Consider the following 24,430-nt stretch of genomic DNA (forward strand, 5'->3'; position numbering starts at 1 on the left):
TGCGTTCACATATAACGTACTATCTATTGCATATTTTTGCGCTGCGGATTTTTGTAAGAAGCCACCCCAAAGTCTGTGTCAACAGCTGCATCATTTAGTGTGTTTTTTGAGGTGGATCCACAGCGGATTTCATCCTTTTAATTGAAGGTGTGAAGTTTGTTGCACATCCCATCAAAATCTGCATCAATTACGCTATATGTGAATATACCCCACGTCAGACGCCGCCTTAACTCGCATTTGTGCACTGAAATTCGAAACTAAAAACTGTATTTGATTTGCCTTGCACTTTTTATCATGATGCAATATTTTTTTTTACCCTTTTATACTTCTAAATGCCTCCATCTACCTTCTTTGCCATTCAACTCACATTATTTATCACTTATAACTTGAACACCACAATCTGAATCCTAGAATGGTAGAGTTGGAAGGGACCTCCAGGGTCATCGGGTCCAACCCCCTGCTCAGTGCAGGATTTACTAAATCATCCCAGACAGATATTTGTCCAGCCTTTGTTTGAACACTTCCATTGAAGGAGAACTCACCCCCTCCCGTGGTAACCTGTTCCACTCACTGATCACCCTCACTGTCAGAAAGTTTTTTCTAATATCTAATCTGTGTCTCCTCCCTTTCAGTTTCATTTGCTTCTAGTCCTTTCTTGTACAAATGAGAATAGCTCTGATCCCTCTGCACTGTGACAACCCTTCAGATATTTGTAGACAGCTATTAAGTCTCATCTCAGACTTCTTTTTTGCAAGCTAAACATTCCCAGATCCTTTAACCGTTCCTCACAGTACATGATTTGCAAACTGCTCACCATCTTGATGTTGCTGAATGCTTTCAGATTTATCTTCTTAAGGCCGCCTGCAGACGGGCGGGTCGGATCCGGCGGCGAGGATGCGGGACCCGACCCGAGCGCCTGCAGGGACCAGCGCTTACTCACCTGCGCCCGCCGGCTCCGACTGTTTGATGTGCTGGCTTGCCAGGCAGCTGGCGCATGCGCAGACCGGAGCCGGGTGAGTGACATTTCTGTGCGGGGCTCTGCGAGCTCCGCACAGAAATAGAGCATGCCGCAATTTGTTTGCCACGCGATATTTCGCGCGGCCGTCTGCATAGGATTGCGTTTGTTAACGCAATCCTATGCAGGCTTCCAGCCGCGGAAATTCCGCGGGAAATCCCGCCACGGAATTTCCACTTGTGAGCAGGCGGCCTAACCCTCTCAGTGATCTGATATCAGCAATATCTGTGTAATAACCACTTTATAGAAAATGTCCTACTAGTCATAACAAACTGGTCACTAAGTGAATAGTAAGTGTATTAGAAGTGCTTGATGTAGTTCGTCACTACAGCTTGTGCCACGTATGCCTTATAGCAGCATTTCAACGGAATTTTTGTAGGCAAGATACTTCCAAGTATGGTATTACACATGGGCAAAAAAAAAAAAAAAAAAAAATCATACTATAGAAATAGCAATAATTAGCATAATTTAGCGCTGGAAAATGTACATACTGTTCTTTCATTTCTACGTAGTCCACATTGTCATGCTTTGCCACGTCGGTCTCGCTCGCATCTTCGGTATCTGTATAATGGAAAATACAGGTTGTTAGATTGGAAACATATTACAAATAGAGGATTTACATCATATTTTGGATTGAACTATCCATTAAGTCACCTCTACACAAGAATAGATGTAAAAAACGGCAGATCTTGGAAGTAACAGGAATCTAAAATTCCTTCATTTTCCTACTGCCAAAGAGATGCCATTACAACTGCCCTGTGTATGGGCTTTTACCTTCACATATTTGACCATACCAGTAATAAAGTATAGTAGTACAGGGTGAAGTATGAGCAATCATGCTGGAAGTCAAATAATATTGTTTATCTATGTATTACCAAATATTTAGATTACTGTTCTGTGCATTTATACTGGAGGGTAAGCAGCGGAACTGCTCAAAACGAGCCAGAGAGTCTAGTAAAAAAGGGAGCACTAAACCTAAATGAGTGCCTAGGTGGAAAAAGGAGGGATGCACATCCCCCCCCCCCCCCCTAAAAAACATTTTTTTTAAGTAATCAGATTAAGGACAGAACTCGCCCACATCTGAGAGCATGTCTATACTTTCCTAGTCCGAGTAAGTAAGGCTACAACTACTTTGCAGCGACACAGATTACACAGCCAAAGATTGCCGTGTAGCACCGCATAGAAGTGAATGAGGTTGGGTTGCAACTTGCAAGCTGCCACGACCCAACCATCACAAGCAATCCTGCTGGATTTCTTGCAATCATCAGATAACAGCAGTTTACAAGCCACAGCCCAACCTCATCCACCTGGTTCCAGCATCACAGGACTGACTACTCTATAACCCTAACCTAATTACAATCGGCCATCACATTTTCCTCCATGATGTAAAAACGGGGTCATGTACCGGTCCCGGCCAATTCTTGAAGATACCCCCCTACATTTTATATCCCTTGCCTCTCTAATTAGGGTCCTTTTAGACGAGCCGATTCTTGTTTGAACGAGTGACGTCACCGCTCGATCCTTCACTCTCGTGCAGCCTGTTAGGACAGGCAGATACATCGGTGGCTCGTTCACAGGAGTATCGCTCACATTCACTATATAAGCGATTGTGAAAGACTGAACGAGCGATGTTTATAGTGAATGAGCCAACGATGGTTTCTATGTGTGCAGAAAATGAGCGATTCTCATTCGTCATTCACTCGCGTTTAGACCGTACAATTATTGTTTGCTTTCGCTCGTTTGCACGAATCATTCTGTCTTGAAGCACCTCTACTCCCCAATCACACAGAGACCCCCCAGCTACTAGAATGTACTGATGAAGAGGTAGAGGATTCCCATGTGGATTCTGCGCTAATTTTACATCCCACTAGATGTAAAGGGAATCTTCACTGTACTTGATATGACGGCCATTCTTCCATAAAAACCGGCATCGTGGGGAAAGAGAACTAACGTATCAATTGACACAGCTACCACACATCCGGCGGTCACAAGAGGACCAGCCCCATTCAGCATATTCGGTATCTGATGGGACTGGTAGGCCTCATTCACATCTCCATTAACCCCTTCCATTATCCTGCTCCATTACAGGAGCAGAAGAAGAGTAAAGTCAGGGTGGAATACGAATTCATCATATACCGGACATACACAGAGTCATGGTGTCCGGCGCACTACTAGGAACAAACAGAGCTGCAGACTGCGCTATTCTTTCCCGGTAAGTTGGTGGAATCTGAGAATCAGATGTGACCGAGGCTTTTTTTGGTGATGACATTCATCTCCCAGTTGCTCCGACCACTCAGCCAACCACAAGCTTCAACGGCCACGGAAGAAGCACCACTGAATCCTGTGATTGAACCTAGAATGAAGGGGGCTCCAGCGCTGAAGGGGGAGGGGGGGTGGAGGGGGGCGCTGGAATAAGAGAGTACGTGTATATATTTTATTTTTAATTCTACACCATTTTAAGCCTGAAGCGACAGAAAACGCCTTTTAAAATCTGTAGTGAAATCTATGCTGAAAATCCGCAGCGGGTGCCATGTGAGTATCTCGGCAATCCCATTAGAAATGAATGAAACTGACCATGGACACTCGGGCAGCACTCCATTCAGAGTGAGGTTACTGCTAGGGTAGAAGTAGCCCCCACAGTGACACAACGGGACACAGGGGTACTGTTCTCCAGATCGGCGAGACCCCCACCAATCAGCAAGTTAGCCCCTATCCTGTGGATAGAGGGATGATGCGTTATTCTTGTAAATACCCCTTTAATGACATTGGCTGGACGATTGGCTCCAAATGTATTCTGCAGCAGGACAACCCCAATCAGACTCCTCCCTGATGGATAAGTATCTGCTTGTGTTTCTCATGGAATGCAGCCCCAAACCTGAAAGGATCCTCCACCACGCTTCAGTGTTACCTGCAGACACTCATATCCACCACGCTTCAGTGTTACCTGCAGACACTCATATCCACCACGCTTCAGTGTTACCTGCAGACACTCATATCCACCACGCTTCAGTGTTACCTGCAGACACTCATATCCACCACGCTTCAGTGTTACCTGCAGACACTCATATCCACCACGCTTCAGTGTTACCTGCAGACACTCGTACCGCTCTTCAGTGAACAAACTGCCTTCTGCTGCAGCCACATTTCACATTTTGACTCCTCAGTCCAGGACACCTGCTGACATTTTTCTGCAGCCCATTTCCTATATTTTTGTGCATAGTTGAGACGCTTGGCCTTTTTTATATGCTGAAGGTATGGATTCTTGCCTGTAGTTCTTCCATGTAGACCACTGCTGGCCACAGCTCTCTGGGCAGTAAGTAGAATGGTGACCCGGGTCCACAGGTTTCTGCCAGTTCTGAGCTGATGGCACTGCTGGACATCCGATTTCGAAGGTAAGTAAGCATGATGTATCTTTCATCTGCTGTTCTACGTTTCCTTGGCCGACCACTGAGTCTACGGTCCTCAATGTTGTCTATTTTGTTGTGCTTCTTCAAGAGAGCCTAAACAGTACATCTGGAAATCTTTTCCTGGGAGAGACCTTGCTGGTGCAGCAGACGTACCTTGTGTCTTGTTGCTGCGCTCAGTCTCACCATAGTGGCCTGTGACATGAAACTGTCTTCCACAACCTCACCTCTGTAGAGTTTGGGGTTCCTCGCCAATTTTACACCTCCTACACAGCTGCTTCTGTTAATGACTATGTCAACCTACATTTTAAACTGCTGATTGTTATCCCCCCTGTAGTATAGTGGGTTAGTCCTAGGAAGCCCCTGACGCTGTACAAGTGGCCCTAGTAGAGCTGATGGTACCGGCCGCTCGCACCAAATCCTGGTTTCATGTACATTTCTCCTTTGCTCAGACTTTGTACTTATACGCTACCAGTCCTACTTTTCCTGCTCGCAGCCCTCTTCCCACCCGCCTAGACCTTCTCTGCTCCGCACCCCTTCCCACTATCTCAGGTGCGTTCAGACGGAACCATCATCAGTAAAAAAAAAAAAAAAAAGTTTAAGCAAGTGAAAGTGGCGATAATCGGCCGGTCTAACCGCGAGCCAACGGCGACGAGAACGATCCGCTTTTTGTTCCTTTCCTGCGGACACAAGACCATCTTGGCTTCCCGCTTGTTCAGTCGTTCTCATCCGCTCAGGATGTGCCCACCGGTCTACACAGGCTGCTGCGAGCGGAGGGTCCGCGGTCACGTCACTCGCACAAACGCGGATCGGCCGGTCTACAAGGACCCTTCTAAGGTGTGTAATACACACAGGTGGGCACCCCAGCGGCAGCCATACTGGGGGAGACCTACCGCCAGTAGTCAGAGCCTTGGCCTCGGCAGGGCCACTTGTCACCCGAGGCCAGCTGCTGTGCCGCCCCTCTTACCCTCATCACTCTCCCGGCCCCTGAAGCTGCGATCGTCCTCCTCGTCCGCACTCTCCAGCTCTTCCTCCTCGTAGTAGTCATTGGCTGCCGCCGCGGCAGGCGACATCACCCCGACCGAGCTCATGGCTGACAGCGCCGGAAACTTCCGCACGAGAGGACCGTCACCCCAGCCACAACAATCGGCGCACAGCAACGGGGTCCTCGGCGCCCGTGTTCCTGTGTCTCCGTTCTAGCTGTCTAACGCATTGCCGGAGTTACCAGCGCTACCGCAGAGCGTCACTTGGTGATATATCGCTGCCCGCAGCACAAGATATACCAGTGGAAATGTAGTCGTACATCATATATCATAACAGGAAATAATATACGAGCAGCAATAGCTCATATCAGCGAAAGGCCCACACAGGCATTACCAGGGGCAGCCCCTGGCGGGAAGTACAGAGGTGGATGGAAAGGAGCCCTGGATGGCTGTACTGTGGAGGTGTCATACACGAAGCGGCCGCTACGTGGCAGCCGTCACCTACGTACTCGGGCACTGTAGTACACGCTGTCGCTCATTGGTAATGGAGACCGATAAGTTGTTACAAGCGAAGGGGATGAGGGAGAACACACGGCCGTCACCGCGCAGCCTCCGCTCTCAGCAGCCGTTACTGACAGCTCAGTGCATTAGCAGATGTAACCGCCTGCTCGTCCGGCATTACGTGCACGTCACTAGTATGCGTGCCGATAGACACTGGCCACTTTATTAGAGACCCCATCTAGCAGCAAGTTGGGCCTCTTTTGGCCTTTAGCACCACAGCAGTTAGCCGCGGTGTAGATCTTGGGGTCCGTCCACACTGGCCATTTCACGTACGTTTCACTTATGCCAAAAAGCGTATGTGTAAACGTTTTTTGCTATGAACTCTTCATAATCAATAATATAATAATCATTTTCTAATAAAGTTTTCTAGTTCAACACTTTTTTTTCCCTTGATCACAAAATGTGTACACGTTAAGCGGATGGAAATGTACAACCACGCGTTTCCATAATTTTTGCATTGACTACAATGTAAAAAAAAGTATACGTTTCCATCCTTTTAGGCAGAGGAGTGCACTACCGTGTTTCCCCGAAAATAACACTTTGTCTTATATTACTTTTTGCGCCAAAAGAGGCGCTAGGTCTTATTTTCAGGGGAGGTCTTATTATACTTACCTATCAGGCTTGGTCCGAGGCCTCCAGCTGCTCGCCGCAGCATTGATTGGCCAAATCATAAATCCCGCTCAGCCAATCAATGCAGTTCTCGATGAACCAATCACAGCCATCGTCTTGGTTCATCAAGCGCTACATTGATTGGCTGAGCAGCGCTCGAGAACTACTCAGAGCCATCGCTTCTTGGAGGCGGGATTTATGAATCTCGTAACCAGTAAGTGATGTTCTGTGGGCGAACGAGGACTGCAGGACGCACGGCGGAGCCCCGGACAGCAGCAGGAAGACCCGGACCAAGGCAGCTAGGTAAGTATGCCTGTATTAAACAAAAAATTTGGAATGCAGTTAAGGCTTATATTTCAAGCTTCCCCGAAAAATAAGGGTAGGGCTTATTTTCAGGGAAACTAGTAGGAAGGGTTCATCAATTCCTGCTGCTTGCACAAAATTCTGAGCTCCCATCAGCATGGTGCAACGGAACTCTGGAGTCATCTGAGCGGGTGATGTTCTTCCGCTGCTCACTGAGCCAGTTTTTGAGCTTTTTTGCCCACTGGATTTCTGAGTCACCCGGTCCAATGAATTTGGCTTTGTATTGCATGATAAACAATGGCGCTGGCAGCGGTCGCCTGCTGTTGCAGTCCATTGTGCATTCAGACACATTAGTGTCCATTCACACTGCCATATATATGTTTTACTGGCTGAGCCCATTGAATGAGGTTGGTGCATTCAGACGTGCGTAAAACAAACTGCAGCCTATCCTGTTTTGGTCCGTATTCACAAGCCACAATCACCCATAAAAAGCGAATACAGATGTAAGGACAGCGAATACAGACGTTCCTGGCATATTCACTGCATGTTTTGCTCATGTTACCAGGAGACAGTGGAGGAAAAAAGACATCAGTTGGGCCTTCTTGCATTTTTTGTGCTCATGAAAAACAAGGATGCAACACAGACGTAAAAAATGCAGATACGCATCAAAAACACACACAAGCAGTAAAAACGGACCGGTATTGCATACACCCGTATGAATGAGCCCTTAGTTGGAGCCTCAGTGTTGTATTTTTGGTTGCTGTTACCTGTTCACCACCTGTTCTTCAGAACGATTCCTGACATCCTCTTCTGACCCCTTACAGTGACCCGTTGTTTCCGTCTCTAGGATCCCCTTCTGTTTGATGTTTTTGCACAATCCCCCTAATCGCAGTTTACTCTGCACACTGTTGCACAAGAAGCTCCCACAAGGTTGGCAGTGCAATACTGACCCCCTTAGTCTAGCACTAGAGATGAGCGAGCATACTCGATAAGGCAAACTACTCGATCGAGAATTGCCTTAGCGAGTACCTGCCCGCTCGTCTCTAAAGATTCGGCTGCCAGCGCGGGTGACAGGTGAGTTGCAGCAGTGAGCGGGGGGGGGGAGGGAGAGCGAGATCTCCCCGCTCTCCCCCGCCGGCCCCCGAATCTTTAGACACGAGCGGGCAGGTACTTGCTAAGGCACTACTCGCTCGAGTAGTTTGCCTTATCGAGTATGCTCGCTCATCTCTATCTAGCACCGATGACCAGTGAATTCACACTGAAATTGATCCATGATCAGTTGATTTTATGCTGCACTCCAGGGTGATCTGTGTCTACTTCAGTTATGAAAGAGCAGGGGTCTCTAATAAAGTGGCCATTCAGTGTACTCATATTTCTCACAATCAACTTCTGGAAATTCACAAGTTGGTATATGCATTGTTCCTTTGGGCCATGTTCTGCAAGTAGACATAGGCCTGGAAACCTTAGACAATCTGATGGGTGGGAGATTACTGCTAGGGAGCCCCTGAATTTTCTATGTCCAGGGAGACCAGATTGTAAATATTAATTAGATAGCGCCCATTAAAGTCTATGGGATTCATCTCCACCACTGACCCCGGAGATAAGAAGCATGTTCACACAGCTTGCAGTATTCGAAAATATGAACAGAATGGAAAATGTCCAGTGAACACAGACTGAACTGTCAATTTTGTAATCGGTGGCACCCAAAGCTCCTGTTGAACCAGCAGACTTTCTTCCAGGAACGAACACTGATCAACATGTTTGCAGATCAATCAGCACTTGTGCAGTTCCATTTCCATGCAGCAATCAGCACGACCGCATGTGTCCGCACAATCGTTGGTGCGTTTCCGTTATTTTCGGCAGCAGATCCCCATTACACAAAGCGATGTGCTGCTGACAGCTAGGCATTTTTGAGTGGTGATTTTGCTCTGCTGATTGGTCGGCTGATTGTCAGCACCTTCACACGGGGCAATGATTGGGTGAGCAAATGTTTGTTCCAGATCCTCATCTGCATAAAAAATCCTTTAAATATCCTACATTAATGGCTGCTGTGGATAGGATCCCCCTGTCCTGGCAAGAACAGGCAATGGTGGCAAAGTATGTGACTATCACACCCTCTGGATAACAATGTAGGGAGCCTGAAGTCACGGCTAGATCAATCATTGGGGCTTATTTTAAAGCCAGGCAGTTTGCCTATAACTACAGCTAGTATATGGCCTCTCTCACACAGATGTTTATACTGCAATTAGAGCGGCGCTAGAAGTGCCGCGCTAATCGCGGTATAATGCTCCCATTGCCTTCAATGGAGCCTCTCAGACAGCCGCTCAATCGCAGCGCTGGAAAGCGGAGTCTGTTCTATTTTGAGCATTTAGCGCTCCTCATCAATGAGGAGGTATGCTAAACTCCGCTGTCGGCCTCAACCCCTCTGCGGCTGAAAGTGAAATTGCGGTAAAGCACCACGATTTAAATTGTGGCGCTTAGTGCAACACCTGTGTGAGAGAGACCTTAAGAGTGACAAGCTGGGTTTGTGAGAAGGGGGCTAAAATGTAGATTTTAGAGCAGAGACATTGGAGGTAGATTAAATAGTCAATACACTTTGGCTATCATATCAAGACCAGTTGTCTCAATGTAATAACTAAGGGTTCTTTAACCCTTTCCAATCCACTGTCTGACCTCTGAAGACATTATGATTTAAGGCTGTACAGCTTCGATGTTGGAAGATGTCCGTTGGGGTTCTGTTACTGTATATTGCCAGCCTCTCAGCTGTCGGAGCCTATCCAACGTGTCACCTCATGCAGTACTGGCTTTAGCCAGCATATAGCGTTTTTGTATAATGGCAGAAAAAGAGTAAGCCCCCCTAGGAAAACCAGGATACAAATTGGATTGGAAATGGTTAAGGCTGGGCTCACACGGGAGGATTCCAATTGGAGAATCCGAGATCAGAGTCCACGTGGAAGATTCGCTGCGAAACGCAGGCATTCAAAGGTATGTAAATTCGCATGTTCACTCAGACTCACGAATTGCGTATTCCACATGAGGAAAAGTTGCAGCATGCTCTATTTTACTGTGGACTCCACGCGGACAGCCTCCATTGAAGTTAATGGAGGCTGCCAACCTGCAGCTCATAAACAATTAACATTGCGTATGGGCCACAAGTACCTGCGTCTTCGCTAAGCGATGGCATGGGAAATACAAATATTGAAAAAAATCTGTACTGCGCATGACCAACAGCGAGCCACCACGGTCATCTGCAGTATAGATACCACAGGTATGCAGGGTCGCCGGTCAGGCTCCCGCATGTAGAATCTGGTCCGCCCATGTGGGCCCGGCCTCCAACAGGACAATTGTTGGGTGCTTAAGCACTTGACAGTCGACAAGCGATTATCCATCCTGTACTGTCACACAGGAGAGATAATCGTTCGAAGAATGGAGGCGGAGCGAGCGGGAGATTGCTTCTTGCCGCCTACCTCCATTCACCGTAAACAGGCAGTTGTTCATAGATAAACACAGACAGATTGTCAGTCGGTTCTTATGTCTACTTACATTGAACAATGAATGGTAGGTGAATGAATTATCATTTGTCGTTCAGTCATTGCAAGTGTTTACACTGACCGATTATCATTCAGTTTCGCACAATCCAGTGATAATCTGAAAGATAATCCTTCAGTGTAAAGAGGCCCCTTACAAAAATGCAAATTACTTTATTTACTAAGGCCGCTTTCACACTTCTGAAAAAATTCAGCGATATTTGTGTGATGCAAGATGCACAAATCTCGCACGAATGTGAACCCCATTCTCAATTTCCCCCCCCCCCCCCCCCCCGCATGCAGGTAAAAAATTGCGGCATATCCATTCTTTAGATGTTCCCTCAGAATGCCTCGCTCATTGTTTTCAATGGGGCCGGAAAACACACCGCATGGCGTTGACACAAAAAACGTCTGACATCTGCGGGGCCATCGCACATGCACAATATCGAGCCGAGTTTCACGGCCTAAAATCACGCTCACCCGTGGTGCAAAATTAGTCTTAGGGCTCTTTCACACGAGCGTATCGCGGATACCGTTTTCACGGCCAGCCGATATATTCTACCGTCTGAGGCGTAAAAACTCATGAACGGGCACACAAAACTAACGTTTGTGTGCCCGTTCAGATGGCATGGGCCTCAGCGCATATACACCGAGGCCACTCTGCTGTTGCCCCTTTCCCTTCCCTCTCCCTCGACGGCTCACCTCCTCCCTCCTCCTCTCTGGCTGTTTGCAATGGGAGAGAGCGGGGCTAAGCTCCCGACCCTTGTCCGCCACCAGCAGTGGGAGGAAGCAGGGCAGTGCTTAGCTCTGCCCCCGTCCCGTCTCCTCCTACTGCAATCATCCTGAGGGGAGGAGAGAAGAGGGAGGGAGTTTAGCAGTTACACTGCTAAAGTCCCTCCCTTCTCTGGTTGCTGTCATTGGCTCCTATAGGAGCCCATGCAGCGGCCGACATATTAAAGCCCGAAAGATAGTTCCAGTACTAACTTTTGGGCCTGACATAAAAGCTCCCGGCGCTATATTGGCCCGGCCGCGCACTTTTATGTCGCAGGAATACGGCCATGTGCACTGATGCATTGGAATCCAATGCATCAGATCATAGCTTACATTGGCCGACTGTAAAAAAGGCACTCGATATACGTACATGTGAAAGAGCCCTTAAAATGACTTTTTTTTGTGCTGCAAAATCCCTCTAATGAGCTGTCCACTGCCTTTTGTCAAGTGAAGTCCGCCTCTAGTACCAGACACACTGAGAAGTGCTAACTCATGTTGCCCATAGAAGTCTATGGAGAGCTAAGAGGGTGAAGGAGGAAGAGAGAAACAGAAGCAAAGCTTCTGCAACTCATTGCAAGTTTTTACTGCCTCACTGCTACTGAACTCACATTTACACTACTCAATACTGCTGCATAATGTCCTCCAAGCTGATGTTATTCCTCCGTCTGTGCTACATTTAAATAGGGAGCAGAATCTACTGTTTTCTCCATATGCAGTTGATGGGGGGCATAATGGCAGCAGTCTCCTCTTAACAGCTAAGAGAGAAATGAAAATCAGAGATACAGCCTGCAGAGGAGAAATCTGGTGAAATATACAAATCATGTAAAGCTGAATTCTCTCTGGACATTTGGGGTACAGTAAAAGCTGCACAAGGAAAAAAAACACGTTTTTGCTGCAGTTGCAGTTTTCACACACATCACAATCTGGGCAACAACTAACCAATAGAAATATTAATGGCCCACCTGCACAATTGTTTATAATAGACACATTTTGGTCAAAAAACAAGGTTAGTAATGTTTATAAAGTAAAGGTGCTGAATAATTGATCCCTAATCCATCAATGTATAGTGGTGCACCTATCGGCACAGGTGCAGTGTTATTTGGTGCCCGACATGAGTGTTAGTCATGTTTCTAATGACCTTTTATACAGGCAGGAGATCAGGAATGAATGTTCATGCATGCAATCATCTGTACATGTGCTACTGATCAACTCATTTAGGTAAAACGAAAAAGGTTTAGTACGGAGTTAGCCAGTAGAGCAAAATGCGATTGTTCTTAGCAAGACAAACCAAATAATCTTGTAGATATGATACCTTTTAATGGCTAACAAAAATACACGATGTTATAGCAAGCTTTCAAACCTCTAAGGTTTCTTCCTCAGGCTTAAATGGAATAGATCAGAAGAGCCATCTGCAAGACCTGCTCACATGTACTGACCACGGACATGATCTAAATCCCCAACACACAACAGGACTATAACAACAATGGGACATTCACATGTTTCACGTCTGATGTTGTGTACCTGATCCTGAGCAGTAAATGTCCAGTTGGGGGCCTTTACGTTGGAGAAACAGGTCAAAACCTTAAAGCAAAGATGAGATCTCATGGCGAAACAATTAAACAAAGAAAGACAGAATTACCTGTGGCTAAGCATTTTTCTAGTCACGGATACAACATAAACATATGAATGTTACTATATCAAAAGACAATTTCAAATCCCAATGTCACAGAAGAATTTGGGAGTAAAAATGTATAATAACCCTTGACACTGTCAAGACCGGAATGAACCTCGGAGGGGGCTAATTTAATCAGTGGAGAATATGAGAAATCTGGAGCAGAGATAACACGCTGCACTGGTGACCCCCTAACATCAATTTAGAGGCCATAAAACTTTCACATCCCTTATGACTGGACTAATTAAGTATTTACTCCTCTACTCATTCTGTTCTAGTATTGTTTTAAGTGCAAATTAATCACACCATGTCTGTGCCTTGTCATATGTATGTGTGTATATATAGATGTCTCTTCTGATCTATTCCATTTAGGCCTGAGGAAGAACCCTGAATAGGTTGGGAAGCTCGTTACAACATCATGTATTTTTGTTAGCCATTAAAATGTATCATATCTACAAGATTACTTGGTTTCTCTTACTGAGAACAATGACATCATACTGATCACCTTACAAACGAGCAAAAGGTTGTTTCTCTGGTGATTGTGTCTTTTATGCAGTGCAACACCTTGTGTACACAGCAATATGCTATCTTCAACAATGGAGCTGCACAATCGTTCGGCACATACAGTGCAGATCAATGCTCCATGTAAATGGAGCTTAGTGAGAGCTGATCAACTTGCAAAAACATCAGTCAGTGCTCTTTCCTGGGTTGGGAAAAGTCCACATTGTAAATACTGAACTGACTATTTGCATTTATTAAGAGAACAGTCACTGACTGTTTTGGACAATCTCCTGTTAGGAGGGTCCTCCATGATTGGCTCGGGAATAGGGCTTTCTGCACCTTAGACCACCAGTAATCTGCTGCAATATGTAGGAAAACCAGACAATTTATTTCAGATTTATCTGTAGGTCAATTTCAGTGTAAAGAAGCATGAAACTTATGGGTTGTCTATGTGAAGAATTGATATGTCCATTTCTCAAGAGCTCTTTGTAGCTGCTTTCCACTTAGAGGGTCCTGAATAAAAGAGATCCTCCCATCTATTAGCACAGAATTCCATAATAGGGAATTTGCAAAAGGTTTTTCTAAATTAGGCAACCCTTTAAATCACTTTGGGATAGACGAGAAAATATAAGAAGTTTGACTGGAAAGGAACAATAATTCTACAGGGTGGGCCACAGAAAAGTAGCCTGCGTCCAATTCTGGCACTACACTCTTTGGAGGAGGCCGTAGCCCTTTCATTTTACCTCAGCAGAATAAGAAATGAAAGCTGTGCTGTGATTGGCTGCTATGGGCAACAAAGACAGATTTTCTTTTACACAGCTTTCATAAATCTGCTCCTTGGTGTTTTTCCTGCAACAGTAAATAATTATGGTGGAGGGCTATGTGTGAAGCAGATTAATAAAGGAAATGCAAGAGGCCTGCGCCAACAAGTGTGCAGGTACTGCTAAATGTTGCATTCAGAGCCCGGTTCAGAAATGCTGTCAAACCAGGTCTGTCATAAACCTGAAGAAAATCGAGGACATCTGAAGTCACCCGTGACATTCAGCAGTGGATTGCAAATAGCCCCTGAATATCAACTTGGACACTGTCCCAGCAAGTTGGTGTGTTACAAACAATGTGCCAACACATGCTGAATCTCTCAACCAGAAACCATGCCGAATAATGTGTGCAGGAAGTGAAAGAGCTCAACACAGCTAAACGTGTAAATTACTGTAAGTGGTTGCTGACTGATTGCCAGAGGACTTTTGGACCCGTTGTTGTGCTTTATGACGAACAAAGCATGGTTTAATTTATCAGCTGATGTGAATTCAGGTACTGGTCTACTGAAAATCCCCACCTGGCTCATGAAACACTACTGTAGGACCAGAATATTGGTGTTAGGTGTGCAGTGTCAGGAACACAAGTAGTGGGCCCAATTGTCTTCTAATCAATTGTGAATACCGTGGTTTATCTCAACACGTTAGAACACTTTTACATCACCAGATGAAAGAATGTACTGCTTTTCCCAACAAGATGGGGCAATATGTCACACCTCCCGCGTCTCACTGGCACAGGTTCATGAACAGTTTATAGAAGAGCGAACTGTGAGGAAGAAGTTATGGTCATCAGGTTCCCTGGCTTGTTCACATGTAATTTTTATCTGTGGGGAAATGTAAAGCAGAATGTGTACGATAGTGTTCATGTGAAAACATCATGAACACTATCTGCAACATCACTGTTGAAGAGCTGCAGGCAGTATCAGCCAACATGTTGTGAAGTGCATAGAAGTGAATGGTTACTACTTCCAGCATCTGTTGTAACATTTGGGTAAATCAGTAAAGCTTAGGAGAAAAATAATCCACTTTCTCATTTTCTCTGTCACAGGTTACTTTTCTGTGGCCCACTACATACTTGGGTATTGTTGGCTTTAGCTAAGATGGCACCCGTCCGGAATTTTTTTTTGGCAGCCCCTTCTTAAGAAAAAAGCAATATATGCATTGCACTGATAGGCAGTCTACCTATATTCTATTCTGCTTATGCAGAAAGCAGCATACCCACGCTAGAACAGATCATAACATAAAAACAGCAGAGACTAACCTGAGTATATAGATACAATGCCAGTACCTAGCTTATAACATAAATGGAGTAGCAGAAGAAAGCAATTGCGCTAGGCTAACAGGGGTGCCTTGGAACATCAGAGGAAAGTAGACAAAGCTAGGAAGAAGATGATTCTTGTAGCTCCACAAGACACTGCCACAGTAAGGAAGAAGATTATCTGGCCGGCAAATCTAAGGGGTACAATCACCCCCAGTCTACATTTGCCTGGTACCCTTCTTACAAACTGGTGGTCAGTGCCTTGTGCAACTGCATGGGTCACATATAGCTAAGGCCATCCATGTGTTACAGATATGGTATCGGGTATAAGACTTATGAGATCTTATGTAAAGTGTGTTAGGGTTCCCCTGAAGGAAGATACTGTTACGTTTACGGTGTATAGATGTGTGTATAAATCGCTAGGGTCAGAAATGTGGAGACTATTCTCATTAGGGAAACAACAAAAATGAAGAAAACATAAAATATTATACTGAAAAAAGGTGAAATGGAGACTTCACAATGGTGAATGTGATGAAGATAAGGAGTGATACGAGTAGTGGCCCTGGCTATTTCATTGTATCTATACAGAAATTACCGATATTGGCCCTGCCCGGCATCTGCATGGTGTGATTCTGTGATCTGCCCTGTCATCAGTATACCTCCTGGGTCCAGTAAAGCAGCAGATAGTGTAGTTATTTATACATAAGCTGAGGAGCAACATAATGCCGCTCTGTGAAGGCACTAAGGGTGTCAAGATACAGGAAGGACCTCTAAGATCTCTGCATCATGAGACTCAGTAAATGAAGTTTTGGGTGAAAGAGAACTCTTGTTTATTTTTTATAAGGGAAGGTTACTTTATATCACCTGGAGTCGCTGCAGTGCTAAATTATTGTAGTTTTATTGTGCATATTTTTGTGTATTTTACTTGTTATTAGATGAACACAGTGTGAAATCATATTTATTAATATGCAAAATAAACTAACTACAACGTGGAGTGACACCCATGTGCATAGGAATGTATGAAGTTGCATAACCGGATGTAACAATTATGCAATGGCTACCACAATATTATTGCAACATATTTGCACTGCAATATAAATCAGCAGAAATTGTTTCCACTGACTCCTACCATAGGCCAACTGAAGTTAGGATTCTTAACTCCTGCTGAAGCGTAATGCACATGGCAGAGAAGTGCGCATAGAACCTGTGCGGAGACATACAGAGTCCTAGTGATTTTTTTTTTTTTTACTAAGGCCAGAGTCACACGGCGTATTTTACTGTACTTTTTGTGCACCGATTTTCTCAATTATTGAAATTAGTTTATTATGTTCAAGATGTGTTCTTTCCCTGTGTATGGCCCCCTGCACATGGGCAGAAATTCTGCGGCGGGATTTCCCGCAGAATTTCCGCCCGTGGACGCTGCCATAGGATTGCATTAAAAAACACAATCCTAGGCAGATGGCGGCGATTTATCCGCGTGAAATCTCACGTGGAAAACAAATCGCGGCATGTTCTATTTCTGTGCAGGTCTCGCCGAGGCCCGCACAGAAATGTCACTCCCGGGCCGCCGGCTCCGCTCTGCGCATGCGCCGGCTGTCCGGCAGCCGGTATATCAAAGGGCCGGAGCCGCGGGAGCAGGTGAGACCCACACTGGTCCCTGTAGAGGCGCAGGTCAGGTCCCGCTGCGAGATTTCTCACAGGGGATCCGACCCGGACTTCTGCAGGCAGCCTAAATGCGCAGAAAAATCCTGCATGGTGTGTATTTTTTTTTTTGCACGGGCGAATTGCGCACGCCAAATACACACATGTAAAATCAATGGGTTCTATTTTCTGCGGATCGCATGCACAAATTTCACGTGCACGCAATATGATCGTGTGGATCCAAACTAAGTTTGCTTCTATATCTTGACTTCATACATTGCCACATTATGGAGATATTCCCCACTGGCAGAAATGCTTTTATGAGCGAAACCCTCTATCTTTCAGCTGTGATGATTTACTTTTCTGTAGGATTCGTATGGGCCAATGTATGAAAACTGAGACATACGGAAGTAAAGTGGGGCATAAGAGACTTCTGTGGGTGCTGCGTTACCGCCCTGTACCCTAAAACTGCATTGTGTGACTAATATATAATGCATGGGGTTTTTAAAGGAACACAGTTTTTAAAGTAATAGAACTGCACCATATTGAAAACCAAAGCAATTCTGTATTACATAACATATTTTATAGTGTATCCCCCACAGAATACAGTCAGTGATATGGTGTCTGATGGATTACCTATATACCAGCATATGAAATTTTGGTGTGTGCTTCCAGTCAGCCTTGTTCAGACAATAGATTTTATGTTCAAAAGGTTTTTTATTGAAGATAAAACATATATCAATATACGCCATAAAGATACATGAAAGTAATATATTATGTAAACTTGTCACAGTGTCTTCTTCTGTTTTAATAACATACACTACTTCTAGTTAATATAATAAATACTTGTAATATCGCTGGTATTACTCCATAAATGGTCTGTTTCATTTGTATGGGCCAGAAAATGGATTTTAGCATATTTGACGCCACATCTGCTAATCGCCCATCCCTATTATTTTCAATGGATTAAGAAAAAGCACTATGAGACCAGTTTAATACAAGCAGCTTACAGACAAAAGGACTTTTTTTTTATTAAGAAATGAAAATATAACATTTATTTATCCCACATAAGATATGTAGAAGTGAAGAAAAAAGGGTAGGGCCCTATTCAGGCCCTAATATGCCACTAACAATGGCAGGTACCCGCCCCGAAAAGGGCGACTCCTGAGCAGGAACCTGCCCTAATTGCCCTATTACATCATAAGCATAAAAGTGGAGAAGGTTCAAATAGGAATTAGAGTACAATATTTCCAATAAGATAAATTGCCAAACTACAGATAGAATTGTGTTCGGTAATATCCAAAAAATAAGGTCCTCCAATGGTTGAAACAGTAATTCACATGACACTTCTACAATAAAGTAGTTCAAAAAAATATAAATCAGTCTGCAGTTTCATACAAGCATATTGTGACATATCCGAAAACGGATCTGTAATACCGAGATGTTACAGATGACATTGTAACCTTATGTTACATCATTGTTCGGTCGGTATTTGCTGTCAATGGTTTCTACTGAACAAATACTGATCCGTATTTGCACCACAGGAAATGATATTAACTGATGCAAATACAGAGGAAAAAATGGACAAAAGTAGTTTTTAAAACCCAGCCTTAAAAAATAGGGCCATGTAAATAGATACATAAATTTACATTACCCTGTATTACGGTTTACAAAATAGGGACCAAATATGAAGTCAAAATACGCTCGTCTGAAAGCGATCTCATTCACATGACACTTTGTAAAATAAACTGTAAGGGCTCCTTAACGCTGGTGATTGCCATTTTTGCCTCAAGAAAATCACAGTTTTGCTGACATGATGTCTGAGCATCAGCGATGCTTTTTCTTGCAAAAACATCGCTAGCGCTTGCGATTTTCTTGTTTGTTTTTCTTAGGAGTTTCTAACGTTAAAAAAAGCATTGCACAAAAATCACCAGTTTGTGCTTTACAATGCCATAAAAAGGAGGCTCCATAGTGAAAAATGGGAGATTAACAAAAGCAAAATGCAGAAAGATAGGACATGCCGCGATTTTTTTTTACGCCACATCGCAAAAGTGAAAACATTGCAAATGGGAATGAAACCACTAAAAATCATTGGTTTCATAATTCTGCATTTTCACTCACTCTTGCATTGCGCAATTTTATGGCAAGTGTGAAGGCACTCTTACGCAGAAAAAAGAGGTGCTATGTGCCCTTTTCAGATGCAACGTTCACGTTGAAAATCTGCATGTAAATTTGTACATGTCAAAAATCTGCGAGTTAATGCCCAGATTTTGGCCGTGGATTCTGCGCTGGATTTTCCTGCTGCTTTAAAGCGTATGAACGTCCCCTTAATCTGTTAATCTCCGAGTGGCTGATGTGGATGCCTCTTTTTCTGTGGAGACACATTCTGACAGCCTAGTAATGAGTCAGAACAGAATAATGCATTTTTTATGAACTGGCTATTATTAAAAGCCCACCGTTTCCCCATTTCACAGGCAGGGGGCAGCAGAGCAGAGGGCTGATACATGTCAGGAGTAGAAATCAGGACGATTCTGCCTTTATTACATGACCCAATTTCTCATCAGCCGCCCCCACAGCTTTAGCGTCTCTATAATTACAAGTATCTCATGTGCTCCGCTCTTCTGCAGCGCACAAGACGAGTTCCCACGTTCCGTGCACAAGACACAATCCATCTGCTGTGTACGGTCTAGAGATCAATAATCGCGACTGTTATACTGTACGCCGCGTCCTCTGTGCACAGCAGATACAGCCCCGCTTACGTAACATCACAAAACATGACCAATTCACTCTGGCCTCCGGCTGTCATCGGGTTAACAAATAACCAATGGGCTAAAAATAGCGTACAGACTTCAGAATGTCACTGAATGGGGCGGAGTCTGCGGCTCACGTGGTCTCCAAAAATGTAATAACATAAGAAGCACGCACTTCCCTATTCCAAACGGCCAGAGCAATCGAGCGCGCAGTGAATGGATTTTTAGCGATTAAGCTGCAACGGCTTTCTCGACGCTCGGCTGCTTCTGCCTAGAAAGACTGTTCTCCGAGCGCTGGAGGTTCCATTTTTTTTTCTTTATCAGTAAACTCTCCCTGAGGAGGGATGGGGGCCGCGAGGGGTCAGAAAGGTGTTGTGGAGTCGTGCGCGGAGCACTGACAGAAGTGAAAGACACCGCAAGCAACTAGAAGCTGGAGACGAGCGGGAAGTGGCTGGTGCGGGATGCAGCCCCCCCACTCTGTGACAGGAGTCCCTCCCATGCCCGGCACGCACTGACGAGGACACCCCAAGCATCCTGCCTGCACTTTCTTCCCAACTCACTTTGACAGGTGTCTCCCGCCCGCACTTTGCCTGACAGCACGGGAGTTCGCAGCCGGGACTGGACGGAGTTTCTTCCAGAGTTGCGTACTCAGGTAAGAGTGCTGCGTATTAGTCGCCATCCCTGCTGAGGAGCACATGCAGCGTGCAGAGGAGCACCTCGAGTAGGCAGCTTCTGCAGCGGTTAACCCCCTGCTCCCCGCCTGGCTTACTCATCTCTGCATCAGTGTGCGGGTGGCTCATAGTCATGGGATCGCAAGTGAGGAATTTACCAATTATAGACTGAATGAGTCACCCAGGTGCCATCCGCTCGCTGCACAGGCGGATCGGGCAGCTGGATGCAGAGAGCCGCACATTATCTCGCTCTGTTTGTGTTGTTCCTTGCTGATGGCTCCTCATATACATAATGAGACTGGTGTCCAAAGATGACTTCATCTCTTCCAAGACTTCTCAGGAGGAGGCTGTGTGACTCCCATTAGAATTAGCTAAAGAAAGGAGGACCACACCGTGCATGGCGCCAAGTTGGCATTTGCACTGGCAGTGATGCCCACTGTAACTCCTGTGCTGTGACCTCCTTGGGGTGAGTAATACATTTCTTACGGTGGGATCTTGACCTTTTTTTTTCTCTGTCGTCTGCCATTTAAAGGGACAGTGCCAATAAATGTTATCTATTGTTCCCTGTTATCAGCTAGTTCAGGGTACAGAGAGGATGTTCTTCGTTGATAGGACAGGCAGGAATGCTAAAAAGGAGGTTTACTCCTCTGTGATCACGGCTCGCTGACATCCCATGCAATCAATTATATAAGAGTGAGTGGTATTTAGTTGGACTTTTATAGGGAATGGACTTTTAAGTTGAAGTATGAACCAAAACTACATGCAGGGTTGTATGTCGTGTTGTAGGAGGAGAAACTCATGGGAGTTCTGTCCGATGCAATATGGGTGGAACGTGTTAAAGAACCTATTTGATATAGGTTATACATTTGGGCCATGGGCCTGAGATAGGACATACTGCAGTTTTTCTGTTTTTGGGCGGTTCTTTAAGAATCGTCCATTATTTCCTATGGGTTTGTGAAAAAATTGCATCACACTCATGATGTGATTTGCAGGTTTTTTTCCCATCTTAACTATTAGAGCAACATGCAAATTTTTTTCTACACACGACAATCGCATGAACAGCGATGCATTTATGAAGCCAAAACACAAGCAAAAGTAACAAAGGTCCGATTTTTTTTTTTTTTTTTTTATATATATATTTTATTATTTTTCTTCTTCTCCTAGCCCTATATCATGCTTGCCAATGTAAATACAGCCTCAATTTCACACGCTACCTCTTATTTGTCCGTCTTTCCCAGTTAGAGATGCCAAGCCATCTTATGTGCAGTGTTTTTTTTCACCCTAAAAGGGGTTAAACCGCTACAAAATATTTTACTTTTCAAAGCTGCTGAGCCTTTTGGTAAAAGCATAAAAAGAAAAAACTTACTCTGATCACCCACCGCTACTTTTCCCATGGTGCCCAGTCTCCAGTTGCTCTCTACTTCCTTCTGCAGCAGCGATGATGTCATGCCAATGGGACATGTGACCACCACAGCTAATCACCAGCTCACATTGCTGGATGATCCCCCTTTAATTGTGTGTGCACAAGGAGGAGAAACTAATAAATGCCATAGTTTACGAGGCTCTGTGTCAGTGCAGGTCCCTTTAGGTTAAAGGGGGGTCATCTCAAAATGGACTTTTATCAGAAAATGGTCTGATCATAAGGGCTTCACCTCTTAGATCCCCCAACAATCCATGTTTCCCTCTTCTTACTGCGGGCTCTCTGTAGTTAGGAGGAGATTGAATGGAGCAGCGGATGGGCATGCAGTGTGCTACTGAATTCCTCATTGGGACTGTTGGAGATGGCTGAGTGCTTGTACTCTATTTCTATCAATCCCATTGAAATCAATGGGGCGTCACCACACATGCTCCACCACTGCAGGGGGGTGCAGCGAGGAGGAAAAGGGAACACGGAACTCTTGTGCTTGGGACCAGTGGGGGTCTCAGCGGTTAGATCCCTACCGATCAGACTTTTATCACCTATGCTGTGGACTATTGATTAAAAGTCAATTTTGGGGTAACATTGGAAGCCTGGCTGCAAGTGATGGCATAATGCTGGAATGATACGTCAGTGTGTGGCTGGCTATGCACAGTATGTAATGCCTGTCGAGTTCCCTTTCACATCTGACGAGAGTTTCATTCTTTGTGTTTTGTATACATTCAGCATGACAAGGAATCCTCTTCATATATTGAACACGATGACAATTGGGAAGCCTGTGAAAATACTCCAAAAAATGCGTTGTCAATGTGTGAAACAAAGTGGAATATTTTATTTTTCCACTTAGTAACAGAAATCACACTTGTGAATGTGTTAATTTGAGTTGGTGGCTGAAAATAGTCGCTGTGATATAACCATCCTCGATTTCCAGCAGCTGCCGCTCAAGTCCTCGTCATCTTACAATGTTTGCATCAATTCATCAAGTAACGAGCCCAAAACACATTTACCCCAGGTTACCGCAACATAGAGGGGTGCAAACTCGATTTGCATCGCATCTTTAGTTAGTTTTGAGGCAAGTTGTGCAATTTGGTAACCCCCTGGAGCTGTGGGCCTTGTTCGGACAGCCATAATGCACCTGCAAGACCCCAGATCTGGATCAAGTGAACCAGACTCGGAGAAGTCTAGTAAGTCCTGGAATTTGGGGTGGTTTAAGGCCACTTTATCACAATGCAGATTTAGGTTAGTGTTTTGAGTCTGTTTTTAAAGCCCAAATTGGGAGTAAATCCTATACTTCTTGCATTGTATCAGGATGATTTGCACTTTTTTAGAAAAATTTTTTTTTTGATGCACTCCTGATTTCAGCTTCAAGCCGACATGAACGCAGAGTGCTGATCAAATCTGCACAGTGTGAAAACAATCTGAGCCCAATGTCCAAGATGCTTCATAAAACATCTGGCTGTCCATGAGAACCCCCACATGTCGGCCTGTCTTGAGACAATTATGTAACCAGGTCCCCAGGATTTATGTCAGTAGTATTATTTTAGCTATTTCTCTCGATCTGAAAATTCCTGGCTTCCTTCTCCTCAGGTGGGTCATGTGATCTCATTGTGACCACCTGAGACTGACTTGTATCTATATGAGGGGGTAACCACACTGTCTTTAGCGCTGTCTATTTCACAGATGGAGTTCTGAAGTGTGTCTTAGCCTGACCGCAGGTCTCCAGAACCGTATGCGGAGCATCATAAGTGCGCAACATTATGATTTTTTTTTTTTTTTTAATTTTTTTAAATTTTTTTTTTTTTTCTTTCACTTATTTAGGTGAAATATATATGCCCATAAACATTTGGAACCTCCGAGGTGTAGATCTGGCAGAAAATCCTGGTCAAAATAGCACTGCATGCTGCTCTGTCATCCCAGAGAGTGTCAGACAGCATGCCCAAAGCCTGACAGATAGCTTTATAGCCAATGGTGCCTAATCTATCTTCATTCAGCTCCGATCTGGGAGCAGAGTAACTGAAAAGCTTGACACATCCAGTTTCTAATGTGGATTTGTGGCAGTTTTGCAAAAAGTGAAATCAATGGCAGATCAGCATGTAGGAGATTCAGATTCGTCCACCAGGTGTGATAGCACTCGAATACGGTTGAGGGCAAGAAGTCTGAGGGCTAATGCATATAAGCTGTATATTGAGAGATAAGGCTGGGATCAGTTCCTCGTCCACTGGTTCGGAAAGCTTTCTGAAATGTATTTGAAGCTTCAAGTCTTGTCCTTTTTTCGGATAGTATGAACTAAAACATTTTATACCTATTAGGCTACTTTCACCCTTCATGTTACATCCAGTGCTGTTCTGTCTCAGATATGGTTTCTATATGGAAAACTGCATATAGAACAGCCAGCACTTCTGCATAGAAGACGAAAACCTAAGATAGAGTGGCGTTGGATGTAAAAACGAAGTGTGGCAATAGCTTTATCTGGTAAGAATCCATTCTCTGCATCTTCTTGGGTTTACGTGTAAAGAAACAACTTAGATGTTG

General features: G+C 44.7%; 3 protein-coding genes across 5 annotated transcripts in view; 2 read left to right on the forward strand and 1 right to left on the reverse strand.

The window, feature by feature from the left end:
• SUDS3 (SDS3 homolog, SIN3A corepressor complex component) overlaps positions 1-5,616 on the reverse strand; it is a 46,132-nt gene extending 40,516 nt beyond the window's left edge. Inside the window, exons 1-2 of the mRNA XM_066603199.1 lie at positions 5,387-5,616; positions 1,507-1,576 (exon numbers count right to left, since the gene is read on the reverse strand). Coding sequence (XP_066459296.1) covers positions 1,507-1,576; positions 5,387-5,510 — 194 coding nt within the window. The 5' untranslated portion in view covers positions 5,511-5,616. The remainder of the gene's footprint in view (positions 1-1,506; positions 1,577-5,386) is intronic.
• Positions 1-24,430, forward strand: part of LOC136627809 (uncharacterized) — an 884,798-nt gene that overhangs the window by 458,129 nt on the left and 402,239 nt on the right. The gene's annotated exons all lie outside the window — the stretch shown is intronic.
• Positions 20,080-24,430, forward strand: part of TAOK3 (TAO kinase 3) — a 199,108-nt gene continuing 194,757 nt past the window's right edge. The window contains exon 1 of one of the 3 annotated variants that reach the window (XM_066603205.1): positions 20,080-20,462. The gene's annotated coding sequence lies outside the window, so the exon portion shown is untranslated. Of the gene's footprint in view, positions 20,463-20,791; positions 20,948-24,430 lie in introns of those variants that run through there. The other 2 variants (XM_066603200.1, XM_066603202.1) reach the window with 2 other exon arrangements.

This window comes from Eleutherodactylus coqui, chromosome 5 (genome assembly GCF_035609145.1).
Source record: "Eleutherodactylus coqui strain aEleCoq1 chromosome 5, aEleCoq1.hap1, whole genome shotgun sequence".
Lineage (NCBI taxonomy): Eukaryota > Metazoa > Chordata > Amphibia > Anura > Eleutherodactylidae > Eleutherodactylus > Eleutherodactylus coqui.